Source organism: Hesperophylax consimilis, chromosome 12 (assembly GCF_061612785.1).
Source record: "Hesperophylax consimilis isolate HC1 chromosome 12, BYU_Hcon_1.0, whole genome shotgun sequence".
In the NCBI taxonomy this organism is placed as follows: domain Eukaryota; kingdom Metazoa; phylum Arthropoda; class Insecta; order Trichoptera; family Limnephilidae; genus Hesperophylax; species Hesperophylax consimilis.
Window position 1 is genome coordinate 16,665,240 of NC_142847.1, and position 17,895 is coordinate 16,683,134.

Below are 17,895 nucleotides of genomic sequence, written 5' to 3' on the forward strand. Positions count from 1 at the left end.
TTTGAAATGTTTTGAATAGAGACGAAGGTTAAGAATACTTGTCTGCTCACTTTTACCTCATGAAAGCCGCCACATTGTCTTCAAGACTACTTTTTTGGGAAATATTTAAGAAAATATATAACATTTCACTTTTAAGAAGATATATATTGATATGCACTCCTTCTCGTTCCAATAGTACCGTACATACGAAACAACGCGCGTATCTAACACGTGGTCCGTTGCGACGTATGATAGTATGATCCAAAGATAATATATATGATCGGTGGCGACGTAGAAAAATATAATATTTTTAATTTTAATAGATAAAAAATATCATCGGACAGCAAAATGACACATACATTTTTCATTCCAAACATGCTCACTGTATCTACATTTTACTTCCAAACATACCAATTTTTCACAATTGATAACCAACCATTTATCCTATATTAAGTGTTGTTTATGAGTTGTGTAAAATTCAAAACTCGTTTAGTAATAAAGCCAAGTGGAATAAATTTAAAAATGATTTATTTATTATCCTTTATTAATACAACGGAGTTCCAGCAAGAAATAACAGATGAAAAAATAGACGTTCCAAATAATACGATTATGTATTTTATTAAAGCGCAAAAGGCGAAGGCACATCCCCGATTCTTATGCAAACGGCTTTGTGTTTCGCGTCCAGATGTATCTCGATGTGATAGTATATGTTTCTAAAACTGATCCATTTTATACGATGTGAATAAGCTTAAAATAAAGTAAAATAATGATTACGTATGGAATGTAATACGACAATTTGGTTTATTCTCTTTTTTCACATCTATTTTTACAAGTTTTCATAGCACAAGCCACCATTTTGCCGTGTTATTTCGTAAAATGAACCGATGAAGCTCGACCATAGCTCAACGCTAGTTCGCACAAGAATGATGACGTCCCATTTTCTAGATTCACGGGAGCCCATACGCGAGCCCGACCGGCTCCAATGGAACCGGTATGGGGAGTTGGGAATAATACGCTTTTATCACTTAGGGCAGGTATACTAATATTCATATTTCTATGGAACCTATCCATAATATAATATTTTTTCAGTAAATTATTTTTATTGTCTTTTTCAAAATAATAATATTTTTTATAACCTGTGATTTATACGGGTCTGCGCGAGTGTTCAATAAAGATGAATTTACCTAATACATTTCATGGATAAGTACCTCAAAAAATATTTTATATAATGTAGTAAAATTGAAAATGAAGTATATTGTGTTATTTAATAGAAAGGAAGAATATATGACGCAAATGTGAATGGTAGCAAAAACCCGGGACGCCCGAGGAAGACATGGCACAATCAAGTGAATCAGATACTCGAATCGGGTAAAAACAAGAGTCAGAAAAATAGAAGAGTATGTATGATACGATGTATACATGTAAACAAGGCAAGGAATGTGTGTCAAGACCAAGTTTTTTGGCGGTCCATCCTTTCTGCCTACCCCTGTGGGGAAACGGCGTGATGGTTAGTTAGATAAAGAAAATAAAAATTGGGAGGAAATTTTCAGTTGTTTTAATTGTCGTTTCTGCAGTAACCAAAATTATTTACCTTCCAGAAAATTGTATACCTACCAGAAAATTATGTACTTTCCAGAAAAATATGTACCTGCCAGAAAATTATGTGCCTTCCAGAAAATAGTGTACCTACCAGAAATTTTTTTACCTTCCAGAAAATTATGTTCCTTCTAGAAAATATTGTACCTACCAGAAAATTATGTACCTACCAGAAAATTATGTACCTTCCAAAAAATAGTGTACCTAGCAGAAAATTTTGTACTTACCAGAAAATTATGTACCTTCCAGAAAATATTGTACCTACTACAAAATTATGTACCTACCAGAAATTTATGTACCTTCCAGAAAATTATGTACCTTCCAGAAAATTATGTACCTCCCAGAAAATTATGTACATACCAGAAAATCTGTTTATGCATCTAAATGAAAACTTTTGAACGGTCTGTTGTGTGGATTGCATTTCAGTGTGAATTGAGTATTTTCTCCTCAACTTCCGGAGAAAAACAATATCAAAACAATATTTGTTCAGAACTGTTCAATTATTGTGTAATTAGGATTCAACATTAAAGATAATATAAAAATTTAAAATAAAAAAATTGTTTTGTTGTGTAATTTGAATTAAAGTATTTTAGTAGAATCATTGTGTTATCTCAAGATTTAATGATAAAGAAAATGTAACCAACTTGCAAAAGTAATGATTAGGTGCTTGTTACAAACTATTTCGCTCAGTTAGTAAAAAAAGAGTAATTCAATGAAATCTTCAAAAGTAATTCAATAATAACAACACTGTTCAAGACTCTAAAAATGCCGTTTGAATATCCTGAAATTCTGAAACCTTTCAGCGATGTAATGATACAAAGAAAATTTACAAAATCCATTTCTATTCAATGATCAAACAAAAAATAGGCTCAAAGAAAAGACAATAAATTCAAACATTACATAAGAAGATTCATTTTCCTCGATACTCTTAAGTATGGAAAAACAGAGGTTTTCCTCCAAAAATAAAGAATTTCAGACAATTTCCTGTTCACGATATTTTTTTAGGATAGATCAGACGCAATTTCAGCCTCATGATGTAGCAAATATTATTCTAGTCGATATTATCATAGACCATGTATGATGGAAAATAAACAAAATTATGGCGATGATAGGCGGTGACCAGTGTGATCTTTCCAAGATAAATATAATATTGTGCAGAAATGATGTGAAAATTGTTTTCGATTACAAAAATGATATTTTGTATTGACTGCTCCAACATGTTTAGTCAATTTTATAAATTGCGATCAAAATTGTGTATTTTTTTGCCAGTTGTTTACTTTATAAATGTCCTCTTACTAAATTGTACACACTTCGAGAAGTGATTCTATATGAAATATAATAAGTAATTCTATATGATGTAATATGTAATACAATAAGTGATTCTGTATGATGTAATATGTAATACAATAAGTGATTCTCTATGATGTAATATGATAATCGTTTAACTATCCTTTCCATTAAAATCTACGAGTATTAATAAAAATTTCGTTTGTTCAAAATCTCCGAAAGTTCTCGGAAAGACAAAACTTTGCATTTAAATACACAAGTGTGTTTTATGTACCTAAATTATACAGTGTCCCCTGTGACTGGTAAGATATAGCTTTTTTTTAAAAACAGCGCCATCTGTTGGACATAACAGGACATTCAGGATTTAAAGATTACAGATTATATAGGTGTATAAAAACACAAGCATTTTCAAGTGCAACGTGGTGTCAAAATTTCAGATAGACTAAACCACAGCAAAACGTGGCGGGGTACAAGTTATAAATAAAATATCTTAAAAGTTCTTTGAACGAACAGACAGCACATGATGTACAATATAAATACATATTCATATTTGTTTTTTTTACTGCAAATTACATACATACATTGATGTATTATATTTAGATGAGACATTAAGCAAAAAACAGGTTCCACTTTCTTACATCCAATTTACCTCCAAACTTTCGAATCCGGTCTATGCATACCGCTTATCGCACTCTAATAGTGGAACACGTTTCGACAAGATAGTACGCAATAGCGCCTCTAATTGTATAGCTCTATGAATACATATAATAAATATTAGAAACAATGGAGATAGACTAAAAATCGGACATGCGCACAGAGGCCCCGAATTGTGTTCTACCTACATACCAAAAACATAATTTTCATTGGTTCTACCGCTTTGACAGACGTGAAGTTTGGTCATACCTTGGCGACAGTCGATAGACATACAAGTCACCATCTCTATCTCCTTTCATTTCTATGGTCTAACCAAAATAACATTTTTTTTTTTTTTTTAAAAGAAAGACAAACATTCCCGGGTTACGAATAACCCAACAATGTTTGAAAATCTCCTACTACCACCGCAGAAAGCCGAAAATGTTGCTTGTGTTGTGATGGAGGACTTAGCCAGCCGAGGAATCGAACACGCGACGCTCGGGTGAGACCCAAGCGCTATGCCCACTCAACCACTGACCGGTCGTCAGTGTTATATAGTTAATAGTTATATCAACATAGTTGATATAACTACGAATGTTCATAGTTTTAAAAACATCTTAGATCCAAAACTTACTATTCATTTCTATAAACATACTCATTTCGGTTGTGACTCTGTCTGAAACTCCGGTTCAATGAACTCAGGAACCTGAGTTTTCTTTGAATTTAAGCGTTATTTTCAAAATTGGAACTGGGGTTATAGTAGGCACCATAATAATTTTATTTTTATTAAGCAATTAACAATTCTATGTTTTAACCTCTGTGTTTCCTCCATCCTACAACATGTGACTCTTCAAGACCCATGTTCACTACTTCCTCTCCTCAAAAGACCCGGCACGCAGCATCACCATAGATGACATAGGCCATGAGTGAAATTATTTTCCTCTTGGCCATGTGAAGATGATGTAAAAAAATTGTCACATGCATATTTTAAATGCACATTTTTATGTGTACATTTTTTGACAAACATCGTAATTATTCAAGTTTATTTGAAGTAGTTCAGACTTAGGTATTTTTTCTTAATGTAAAGTGCTGATCATGTCTTATAATGGTTTGTTTTTGAAAGGCAATTAATTAATTGTTGGTGTGAAGTTGTACCCGTTGCTAAATATTGTGATCTGAACTATGTTTATTTGGTTGTTTAACAAACATACACATGTAGACAACAAAACAAAGAAAATACTTTTTTAACCACCTTGCAATTTCTGAACAGTCTGGCAGCACTAAGAACACTTCGAATTTATCCCTCGCATTAAATGCCGAGCAAAAATACACAAAGTTTTTACCAGCAATGTGCTTAAACGGCAACTTTACGATTTCACTTAATCCGGTCCCCATTTTTTATGTGCAAGCATAAAATGTATTGGGCCAGCGCGGCTTGGGCCCAGATTCAAGGCCCATCGCTCTGCTAACTGCTTACTCCTTCAAAGAATCATAAAATTGTATGAAGTAAAAGCCACTTTCAAAAATATCATTGTTAATAACAATAACTTTTAAAAGCAAGAAACTGAATCTGAAGCAGCAAAAACTTGCGATTGTTGCTCCAATTAATACCAACGCAAATGTGGAAGATACTCTCAGTATCGCCCTGTTGTAAGAACATTATTCAGAATTGTATCGTAGCTTGAAATGGCGTTGGGGGTGTTTGGTGACCAGATCTGAATACTTCCCCACCTTCCTCTCCCTCATCTCCTTCTCCCTACTACTTTCAGCCTCACAACGCGCCGCAATTGGGGGCGCCGTAGTCTCACTGGCTCCACGCGGTTGGGAGCAGTTGGGAGTCTTTTGAATCGGATTAGACAGTCGCTTTCTCAACTTCCTCTTCCCCATCTCCTTCCTCTCCTCGCTGCCTTTAGCCTCAGAACATACCACAGTTGGATATGCCATAATCTCGTTGGCTCCAGACGGTTGGGAGCAGTTGGGACTTTTGTGTGGTTTCATTTGAAAAAAAACTGCTTTAAGCTTGCATCTTTACGATCAGCAATACATTAGCAATAGCGAAGCATTGCGGGGGATCCACTAGTACTAGATACGTTCTTATCGAACAAAAAATATTAATGATGAGAATCATATGTGTGTGCGGATGAAGTAGTTTTACAACGGCACGCTCTTGATTTTAGTTTTAAGCTAAATTCGAAACGCATAAGAAAAAGATAGCAATTCAAAGAATATGTGAGTGCGGATGAAATAGCTATACAATGGCACGCTCTTAATTTAAATGTTCAGGTAAAAACGAAATGCGTAAGAAAATGATAACAATTCAAAGAATATGTATGTATGAATGAAATAATACATTTATAAATAGTAGATTTTTTACGGGTCTACCATAGTTCACAATTTTATTAAATGGCATAAATTATTTTGTAAATTGCGATGTTTAGGAGTAGATATATTATATAAACATTGTAAATGTACCTACATGTTAAAGCCTGACGGAAAATAATAAATAAATATTATAACTCTATTTTTTTCACACAAATTTTCTTATAAATAATAGAGTTGTAGGGTAACTTATAAGGAGTCCACATCTTCCGAAGTTGCGACTGGCCACGCGGAAACCATTGCATTCTCTCTCCAGTGGTCTAGCCGCCGGTTTAGCCGTAAATCTTCTCTAACGTACGCGATCTGTTTTGTTCATAAAATGATTGTAACGTAAGTTTTGTTAAAATAAAAACTAAATTGAAAATATTCGAATTCTCATTTTTACACACTGTGGGTAATCACGTAACCTTGGATTCTGGGGATTTGAGAACCACAGAATCATTCGGCCAACAATCCATTTTAATTGGCGATAATCACAATCCTCCAAAGTGTGTTATTTTGTCTCCATCAACATCAGAATTTACAATATGAAAAAAATGTGACAGCCTTTTTTCTTTCTTCGGATACTCGTTTATACCTGGATTGCATCTAATAGTTACACACGCAGATGTGGTTGAAGTATTTAACAGCATGGAATGCAAATAAACAGATGGGTGTAATTTTTTTGCGAACAGATAAAATGTTGATTAGTAAAATCATTTTACTGTGGTGACAAGGTTTCGGATACTCCTATCGCCAAAATTCCTTAATCCGGTCCTGATCTCTAAATAATATGAAGTCTTAGATTTTGTACGACAAACTTCCAAATTTTGAAAGGAGTAATTCAGTTATATAAGTCGGAACGGCAAAGGTTTTAACGGAGACTACTCTACTCATCCCCTGGGAATAAACAAGGATCGGTCCGCAGTCATTCTGAAAATAAATATTGTAAATAATATATAAGTGGATGGCTTACCAACGGGTTACTGGTATGATGCATCGATAAAATGTTTTCAAGGGAAAATTAACGATATCATTTGTCTTTTTATTTTTATTTACGTTATATGAGAATCACGAGAGCTGGATTAGCTGAGCGCGGCGAATTTCTCTTTTAACTCAATCGTTTTGCATTTCGTCTGTCTGTAAATTTATTTGTAGGATGCGTTTCCAGTTTCGAAAATCTGCGGAATCCACTTTATTATTTCAGCAAGTCTTACTTTTACCAGATGGCTAACATTGATTAGTTGTCGAACTTTGACTGAACCATGCATTGTGGTACCTACCTGTCTGAAGAAAGTTTGAAAAATAATTTTCACTGAGATAGTGACGTTTCTGTGGACAAATTATACAATTCCTTATTTTAAAAACAGGTTGAACATGTTTAACAATTAAGTAGATTGGTATTCAAGTACCTACTCACCAATTCTATGATTTCCGAAGAAACATTGGTTTTGATTTATTAAATAAGAGATAATTAGGATCAACCTTTCTTGGGACGCGAGGTCTACTCTTCACGAAAATAGATACTATAATTTTGTAATATTTTATAAGATGTTACAATAAAAAACTCAATTTGTATTGATTTTTTTCATACTTACCTACGTATTATTTGTATCTGATAGAAGCTAGATTTGTGTTGTGCACCATGTTTTGGTGTGCATCAAAATAAATGATTGGTTCTCGGTTAATTTGTGTTCCTATGATATTCTTGAGAAGAACGGCGAGAGAAATGAGTTAAAATCTCCAGTAAACTTAATTGCTTATTCTTCTAAGACGCACCAAGCTTTCTAAAAATGCAGTTACATAAAGAAAACACCCAACAGAGATGGTTTGGAAAATCAAGTCAACATAATAATTTTATCAAGTATGCCAGCAGAAAGACTCTCAAACATAATTATTTCAGAAACTGTTTCAAGGGGAAGACGTTCAGTTAGTCGCAACTGACAAAACTGGCATAAGCAATAATTAGTCGCCTGAAATATCCATACAAATTGAAAATATCTCCCTCTTAAGGGGAATTGAACCCGCACCTTCTGATGTCCGGTCAGGTGCTCTAGAGTCTAGACCAGTGTTCCGCAAAATTTTTGTGTTCAAGGTACACCTATCAAATCAAGAAATTTTAGAGATACACCAAAGAAAAAAGCAATGTTTATTTAATATTACATATTTAATATTTATTTATTACTAAAATCAATGTACCTAATATGAAAAGATGTTTAGTGAGAAATGTGAGCCTGTTTAACTGAGCACAGGTGATTGAAATTTGGAGCAATCGTTGATAAGGCTGCTCTCATCTCTTCATTGATCGTCCTCGGGCGTTCTCTTTTTTTCGATTTAATTGTAGTGAGAGTTGAAAATCGCAATTCGCATAATTAGGTTGCGGCAAATGGTAATATATTTTAACAGCACGCTTTGAAAGCAGTGGATACTCATTTTTTTATATACAGCCAAGAATGTGCTAGCTCTGCTTTTGAAAATTTTAGTTTTAATGTTCGATCAGTTTTTAACTCTATGAATTCTTCCTGCTCGTTTATCGGTAAGTGTCCAAGGGAAACATTATCCGAGAGTGGATTTTCTACCCAGTCCATAGGTTGTAGGTCACACGTAGGAAAATAACAGTTCATTTTTCTGCTAATAGCTCCAAGTGTTTTACTATCAAAGCCTGCACTTTTTTTTTGAATCGGCAGCCATGATATTTGGAAACAATTCATTACTACTATTGACAGCATGGCTGATCCATAATACCAACATAGCGCGAAAGCTTTCAATTTTGTCCGAAGACGTTAAAATATAAGAATTCCTGCTTTGCATTTTTCTGTTGAGCTTATTCAAATGAGCGAATATGTCCGCCATATATGCAAGTTTTACTACGCATTCTTCTTTTTTGAACACAGAAGCAAAATCTGAACCCTGGGCCTCTAAAAACGTCTGGAATTCATTTTTTAGCTCGTAAATCCGAAATAGCACTTTTCTGCGAGAAATCCATCGTACTTCTGAATGAAACAGAAGTGACTGATATGATCTCTCATCTGCTCCCATTTGCTTTCTTATTATCTTTACAATACCTTGATTTTTTTTCGCGGCACACCAACTGATGACCACGGTACACCAGTGTGCCGCGGCACACGCTTTGCGGAACACTGCTCTAGACCACTGAGCTAATCGGCTTATTCCCAACTCGCCATATAATTCAATATGTACTAGTACTCCAATCAACAATTACTGCTTAATATATTTTTTCAACTGTAAACAACCAACTTTTTTTTTGTAGGAAAGACTTTGTTAGTGCTAAATTTACCACTAGATGGCGTCAAGACATATTATATATAGGGGAGGGCGGGGCTGGTACTAACAAATTTTGTAATATGGTTTATATTTTCAATTATAATGAACTTTTTTGTGTTTTTTTTATTCATAGCATGCTTTGGTTATTCAGCTATGATATTAGTAACAAAAATCATCAGTTAGGTAAGTCCTTTCAGAGACAGAGTCATCAAAACCAATAAAATCATTTGTTAATACATACCCCGTATCTGGGGTAAATATTAACGGAGCTGGGGTAAGTATTAACGCAAGGGGCGATTATTAACAGAAGCTAAAATTCTATGAAATAATTAAATAAAAGTCAAATATGATTTAAGATTTTGGCTAAAGAAGGAGTTAGCGCAACACGGCATAACACCCCAAAAACAAATAACAAAAATAAATAAAAGTCATTCATATTAAAGATATATTTATTTGAAATGAAACAGTAATTTTTATGATAGGAACTATGATAGGAACTGTGTTAGGAACTTTGATAGTATATTTTTATGATAGGCAATAGTTATTCGGAATACGATCCCTCATCATCCGAGAAACAATTGAGGGATATGTATTTTCTGGTGTCACCTCTAACACAGGTGATATGAGCCCATCTTTTGCATAAAATACATTGTATCCAGTCAAGTCCAGATGTGTCTTCGTTATAAGACTCAGCGCAAACTAAGCAGAAGCAGGCTTCTTCATAACTGTCATCCTGCAGAATATGTTTCTTTACCTTTTCCACTTCTGCTCTCCGGTTTTCTTTGCCTTTACCTTTCCCCTTTCCTTTGCCTTTGACTTTGTTTTTCGCTTCCGTCTGACTATTTTTTATCTTTTTGGTTAACTTTAATTTGGCATCATCCTCTAAGGCCAATTTTTCTGGAGTATCGGTGAGGATCGTTGATTTTCTTGAACGTTTGCGTTTAGAGTCAAGACGTGGTGATGCTTTTGGAAGCGGTCGTATGCTTTCAATATTAAACTTTTCTGTAGGCTTTGTATTTGATGGTCCTGGCAAATTTGAAGGTCCTGGCTCGTTGGAAGGTCCTGGCTCATTTGATGGTCCGGGCTTGTTATTTGTAGATGGTCTTGATTCGTTTGAAAATTCCGGCTCATTTGATGGTACGCGTGATATTTGATCAATAACCTCTGAAATACTTATGTAAATATCAGGCATGTTACTAATAATTTCATGAACGGGGCAAGTATTAACACGTTAATACTTACCCCACTCAATTTGTTAATATTAGCCCCAAGGTCACTTTTCTTACTTCATCATTTACAGAAAACAAACTAGTTAAAATAATTACAAACAAATAATATAGTGTTACTGTCAATAAAATATTCTCGATTCATGATAAAACTATAATTTGATTCAGCGAATGAATAAATCAAATCAATTTATTGTAAAGAACAAAAAGTTCGCTTACCTGTCAATCTGAGGTCACTGCGCACAACCACTACAAGCGACGGCCGGTTGGCACCTGACAAGTCAGGACACGTTTGGCTGTGTATATACTTTTTCTAAACCGAGTATCATATTTTTGACACTTCACGTTTGGCGGGAATCAGCTTGTTAATTCTTACCTCCGTTAAAACCAACCCCGCCCTCCCCTACATTTGCTGGTGAGATATTTTGACTCGTCAAAGATTATTATTTTTTAATGATAAACTAATGTTCTTAAGACAATTTGGGATAGACAAAAAAAACTTGTGCAAGTATCGTGAAGATGGTATTTTCGAAGAAACATAAATTGGGTGACCAGACAAGCTGAATAGACCAGAAAACATTCAATATTTCAGTAATTTTTCTGGGTAATATTTTGTTCCGGTCTCACATAATCTATTTGTGGTTGAAGTATACCTTCGAGATGTTTTATTTATCCACGTCCAAATCGGATTATACGGGCAACGGAATATTTTATATGCCGGAAAGTAAAAGTATGTAGGATTTCAACATCAGAGATAATTATAAGTTAAACCTTAAGTTTCAGATTGGGATTTTTATGTTTGTTGTTTACCGAACGACATTATAAAAAGTTGGCTTGATACATCAATATGTAATAAATGGTTCAGGCTCTTAATAATGTAAATAAAAAGGATATATAAAACAATAGAGCATTTCTTTTATTATAATGTGGTTGAATTAGCATCATTTCAATTCTCATCGTTCTGTATTTATATCCTGTCACTGCTGGAATAATATTTTGTTTAAATTTGAAAATTTTCAGCCTAGAATTACAGCTATTATATAACGAAAGAAAATGTTTATGATTCAACTTACGATTTGTATAGCAGAGCTTCCAAAGTCCCGACACTGTCAGCTTTGACAGGTAGTCCTTATCGCCCGTTCCATTATAAGACGGATTACTCATTTTCTCTTCCGTGTGAAGCCACTGATTGGTTGTAATAGCCACGAGGACTATCACAGCACTCACAGTGGCCGTCAGGGGGGTTAGGATCCACAGGCACGTCACTGTAGCGTCTAGTTCTGCACTCGAGGGAAGATGGGCCAAAGCCTGGCTGGAGTCAACAGCCAAAACTGTACTAGACGTTGCAGAAGCACCAAAAGAAGAATTCAGATTTGAAACTCTACAGAGGTTTTGAGATCTCGGTGATAAGGTATTTCTTCTGTTAGGGTATGCTTCTATTTGATCTGTTATGTCAATCGGTCTTCTGCTGTAGTTGGTTGCAGAGCTCTCAAAACTTCTCTGTCTGTAGAAGTTTGGCGGGCTTACAGTTGAATTGCCTATCGTCCTTCTGTCGACTGTTGCACTTAGTGTCTGTGGAGGGTTATGTTGCTGGCTGTGAATGGCATGGTTGGAGTTTGGTGAGGTGGCTACCTGGTTCAACTGACGGTATGGCGTCTGTACTTGAGGTTGCTGGAAATAGAGGTCATGTTGGTCCAATTGGTGGCCTTGCATTGGCAGACGGTGCATAGTTTAAGTGCTTCTCAGTAGCCCAGGCTAGACCCACGTCTAATTTTTATAACTACACTTGGAAACGTGAAGTTTTGTTGTCATCGTTTGAACTTATCACACAAGAACCATTTTTTTCCGACCATCAACTAATTATTTGCCACATTCCATTTACACTACTAAAGAACTTTGTTACTTTAATCCACTATTATGTTGAACTTATTCTAAGAAAGTTTTGAGTTTGTTTTAATCTTATCATATTTGCAAATTAGTTACTTAATCCACTATTTATTTATATTTCACATTATCACACTCACTACTTTTCAATAGTAAAATTCCTCGAGTCACCATCTGAAAAAATGAAATAATAAAAATTAGCACAAAGCAGACAATGTAAAATACCACAAAAGCACAATACAAATGTATAACAAAAGAAACGGAAAATTCGACTTCCTACAAACAAAACCGAATCACACCCCACACAATAAAGTAAAAACAAAACAACTTTGTGTGTCGATTCAAGTCAAATTCACGAGGGTTTGTCCAATAAACAACCGTACTTATTAGGAGTTTCTGGATATTTCTGACAGCCAGCCAACTCCAACTTTATATTTCAATTTCGTAAATTATTTTACGAGAACAGATGTTCTTCTTATAAAAATACAAAAAGGTTGTATTTATATTTTTTTGCAAGTCAAAGAGTGTTTCGTCAAATGCGTTTATTATGATTTCTAAAGCTAATGAATTATTCTTGTTTTCGCTGAATTTTTCAGTAAATTGTATGCCGGATGAGTAAGTAACAATTTTTTGTTTCGCTTCTTTCCAGAATGTAAGATTTAGTATCGTCTTTTTGATATACTATCATTCACAAGACCGACTAGAGTACAGACCTTGGCGCGCGACAGCCAAATTACGAATTCTGTGCTGTCGCTGGGTTTTGCTTCAATCCTAAAAATGGTCTAATCCCTCTGTTTTATGCTTGCGGTAACACAACACTCAAATTAGTATCAACATCAATCGCCGCCATTTGCAATGGGTCAGTGCTCGGTGGCACTGACTTGATCACGTGGCACTATGAAATCCGTTTCGCTCCCAGGCAAGTACTCTAGACTGCCTAAATCAGAATGAGCGATGCTAAAATTAAATAGAGACGACGTATTTTGAGATTATGTCAAGGCCGGCTGCAAGATGTCAAATATTTTCTTCTTCTTATTTCACTGCCTTCTTTACCGTTTTGTTGCTAATATAAAAAAAAACTTCACAATATTGCCCCCAAACTCTCTTCTGTCTTTGAGCAATAGAACTATTCTATAATTCACAAGGAAATAAAAGAAAAAACCTAGTTGTTTAGACCGGAGAATGCAATTGACGATTTTGATAGCGTAAAACAAGTTTTGGATTCATATTGGCTACTAAGTAACTAACTAATAAACCATCACACCATTTCCCTGTGAGGTTATCATTCCTTATTTCATCCACATTCTTATTATTATCGTTTAGTATATTCTGGTTTACCGACTATTGACATGACCCAACTCAAATATTGATCATGTCTTACTCTAACATCTCCAATTTCTCTGTTCATTCGCTCAATATCTCCAACCATCTTAGACAGCCATTTACTCATAAATTGACAATTACTTTAAGCCCCCACATTCCCATTTTTTACCGCTTTATAACAAGTTTTCCTTTAACTCTTTCAGTTTTTAGGATCCAAAAGAAAATGTTATTTTTGAAGATAATATATATACATTCGTTATTTCGAAACGTTAATTAAATAAAATTCCTTATGTAAAAAAAAATCCCAAAGTAACTAACTAACCATCACGCCGTTTCCCCGCAGGGGTAGGCAGATAGGACGGACCACCAAACAACTCGGTCTTGGCACACACTTCTTGCCTCATTCACATTTATACATCGTCTCATACATACTCTTCTATTATTCTGACTCTTGACATGGCCCGACTCGAGTATCTGATTCACTTGATCGTGCCATGTCTTCCTCGGGCGTCCCCAACTTCTGCTACCATTCACATTTGCATCATATATCCTCCTTACACTCCTATCTTCGCTCATTCGCTCTACATGCCCAAACCATCTAAGCGTCCCTTTCTTAATCTTACTCATTACGCTTACATCAGCCTTGCACTCTTTGCGGATCTCCACATTCCTCACACGATCAAACATGGTTTTACCACACATACGCCTCAGGGATCTCATTTCAACAGCATTTAGTCTACTTTCATCCTTTCTTTGCCAGTTCCATGCCTCACTTCCATACATCAAGGTACACCAGCACTCCGTTGTGGACTGCTAACTTCGCTTCGTTGGAAAATTTTTTGTTAGCGCCGACGGCGTTCAGTCCTCCATTAACGGAATTACCTGCATTTACCCTTCTTTCAATATCTCTGTCAGCCTTCCCATCTCTCGTAAACATACTTCCTAAATACACAAACTCATCCACCTGCTCCAAGTATTCCCCATTCACAATTATATTGCACACTGTTTTCGTACTCTCTCTTTCAAACACCATTACTTTAGACTTACTTACATTCATCATTAACTCATTCTTCATGCATACTTCGTTCATCCTAGACACGAGAGACTGTAGATCATATATACTATTAGCAATCAGCACCGCATCATCAGCATACAACAGGCAACATACTTTCAAATTATTCAAATTCGCGCCCAATCCCACCTCTTTCAATTCTTGCATACAATTATCCAATTATCCAAAGTAAGCTCCTTAAATTATAAAAAACACGTTTTGTTCTGCTATTTAATATGTTATAGGCATAAAAAAATTCACTGAGTATCTTTGAATGCATCAAAAGCATTTGGTGAGAGATTTTTGCTCTATTTCAAACGAGTCGTGTTTTACCAAACACTTTCACCATTTTCGCTTAATTGTAATCGTTTTTTAATATTAGCGCGCTCCCTCTAACATTCGTATTTACATTTCTCCCTTACAAACCATCTTTGAACGCTTACTACGGAGCCTTAAGTGATAATGCAAGTTTTGTTTTTACCTTTTCTTTAATTGGTTACTGCCTTTTCTCTGGTTTATATACCAACTTTACAGATAAAACTAGTCATTTTTGTTGTTTGTTTTTGGGGTGTTATGCCGTGTTGCGCTAACTCCTTCTTTAGCCGACGCGTCATGTTATAGACATGTTATTTGCGTTTAGCTTAGCTAAGTATACTCCAATACCATATAATAATACAATATAAAACCATTGCATTTATACCTTGATACTGGGTACATCTACTCTAACTGCTGTCAATCGGTTTTCTAATTCTAGAATTCACCACAAGATGGCGCCACTTCCGTTGGCATTTCGCACTTGGATGGGCCCCAGGCTATCATAAATACTGTGCTTTCAGAATTCGCCACAAGATGTCGCCACTTCCGTTGGCATTTCGCACTTGGACGGGCCCAGGCCACAAATAAATAAGCACAAACTCGACAACCAAAATTTACACATCTTCGGATCTACCGGATCTGCCCTGATGATGGACACTGCAACGCTGTCCGAAACGTCGGCTAAAGAAGGAGTTAGCGCAACACGGCATAACACCCCAAAAACAAACAACAAAAATGCTTTTGGCCGTGAGAATCTAAAAACTTACAAAACTAGTCATGTTCTTCGGCCTTCATCTTTAAGAAAATTACTAGTAATATCAAGTCGCCCAACTTGCTGTAAATAGAGTCAAGTCTTGCTAGAACATTATTGTGCTTTTATTATCAAAAATAAAAGTGAACTACCAGAGTTTTTATCTTCGAATTAGTGTGAAACCCATCAGTGTAAAATTGCACAATTCCGCTGCTCGCTTAGTAATACTTGTTTTCAGCTTCATTACTACATGATAGGACACCGTTTTTTTAAACCACTGTTCAAAATTTCAGAGATTTTAACATCATGTTTTTGATCTGAAGTTTGTTTTAGCTTAGAAAGTTAAGTTACCTATTGAAGGTTCGAAAATAAGCATAAATTTTTTGAATAACCTAAACTTAGTGTATATTTTTTATCTCTTATAAATAGTCGGCTCTTGTAGTAGTGAAGCTAAAATCATTTTTAATTTATTTTATTAAGGGGAACGATTGCGCGGCTTTTTTCATACAACACTTAAATTTGAATTTGAGGCCGAAATACCAAATCATACTGAAAAATATTTTTTTATTTGATAGGTATCGTAAATATCTAGTGATACTTTATAAATTGTGATTCAAATTTTAAAATGTGGGCTGTTAAAGAAATTGATTTTTAGCGATTTTAGAGTCAAGTTTGGCAATTATATGTGATTTAACGGTAATTATTAACAAAATTATCGTACCTTTTCTACCATGCAAATATAATGAAACATAAAATAAAATAAATATGAATTGTATAAACATGAATGAAATATAAAATAAAATGGGATTAAATTTAATTTTCAAACGACCGATTTACGTTCGAACACGAAATTATAGTATATAAATTTTAAATTTAGAAACAAAAAACGGATTTTTTACAATGTTCTACATTTATATTTATTAAGTAGATTAGGAATAAATATTTTTTAATAATTACCATCAATTTACAAAAAAAATTTGCGTTTAAATTCGTGAAAATTTGAATATTTTATTATTTAAAACACAAATAAATAAAGCAGCACATATCTTTACTAGATATTTGCTCTACCTTTTGATTTCAAAAAATATTTTTCAATTTTGTCGAGTATTTTGGCCTCAAATCTAAATTTAAGTTTTGTATGAAGAAAGTTCCTCTTAAGCGTGCTTGCATCAATTGCCCATCTATTCTAACCATCTCCGTTTTCGCAAATCATCGCTAAAAGGTTGAAACTTTACCACCCAACCTCGTCTTTTCTTGCCAGTTTCGTGCCTCACATCCATATATCGGGGTTGGTTCAGCACTCATACGTTTGTCACTCCTGGACATACTGGTCCCCAGATTGGTACCCACTACTTATACATTTTTTCCTTCCCACAACTTCATCGCCTTCCTTTCTTAAAAAGACTCCCACACAGCATCTCCAAAAATGAGATAGGCCCTGAGGGGTATTATTTTTTTCATGGCCTCCTGTGTGGAACTAATGTAGAAATAAAAAAGCACTCCTTTGCAATAAAGAATAAAACTAGAAGTGCCTTCCATATAAAGTTAAATAGAAACGAAAGTTCCACTGACATAATACATTTTGGATCTAGACTATTTAGCACGTGGTCTGATTCTCTTACACTTGCCTTAAATTGTATATCGCCGTTGCATTTGAACTTCGTAATCATGATGAAACACAGTTTTGTATTGAAATATTGCCCCAAATTAGATTTATATTTGGATCATGAACACGCCCACAAGGCACTTTTTGTATTATTCTTTATTCTATGAACAAATAGAATCAAATGTTATAAAATGTGTATTAAATAAATACTCACCTCTCACATGATTAATTCTCGATTCAATCATTTAATCAACCCTCGAACTACCGAGCTCAGATACTAAAGAGGCGGAATTTACAGAAAAATTGCTCACTCTAACAAACCGTAACCAGAAATCCAATCGGGTCAATCATTGCTCTCGGTCACTGAATAGATAAAGATATAGAAATGTGTTTTAAGCAAGTAAGTGTACGGGAAAATTGTTTATTTTTAGTTATTACTTCTTGTGAGTTCAGCCATTTTTTTCAAACAACGAAATCAGTTCAGATTTCAGATTCAGACATGAAGACACGCCCACAATACATTATTATTAAAAATGTTACTTTTCATTCAAAGTATTATCCTGTTAAACTGTAATTAAGGAAAGTCAACAGAATTTTCAAT

General features: G+C 34.8%; 1 protein-coding gene across 1 annotated transcript in view; it reads right to left on the reverse strand.

Moving 5' to 3' along the window:
• stg1 (stargazin-like protein) overlaps window positions 1-12,092 on the reverse strand; it is a 123,657-nt gene extending 111,565 nt beyond the window's left edge. The window contains exon 1 of the mRNA XM_089637954.1: window positions 11,438-12,092. Coding sequence (XP_089494080.1) covers window positions 11,438-12,092 — 655 coding nt within the window. The remainder of the gene's footprint in view (window positions 1-11,437) is intronic.
• Between the last annotated feature and the right edge of the window lie 5,803 nt (window positions 12,093-17,895).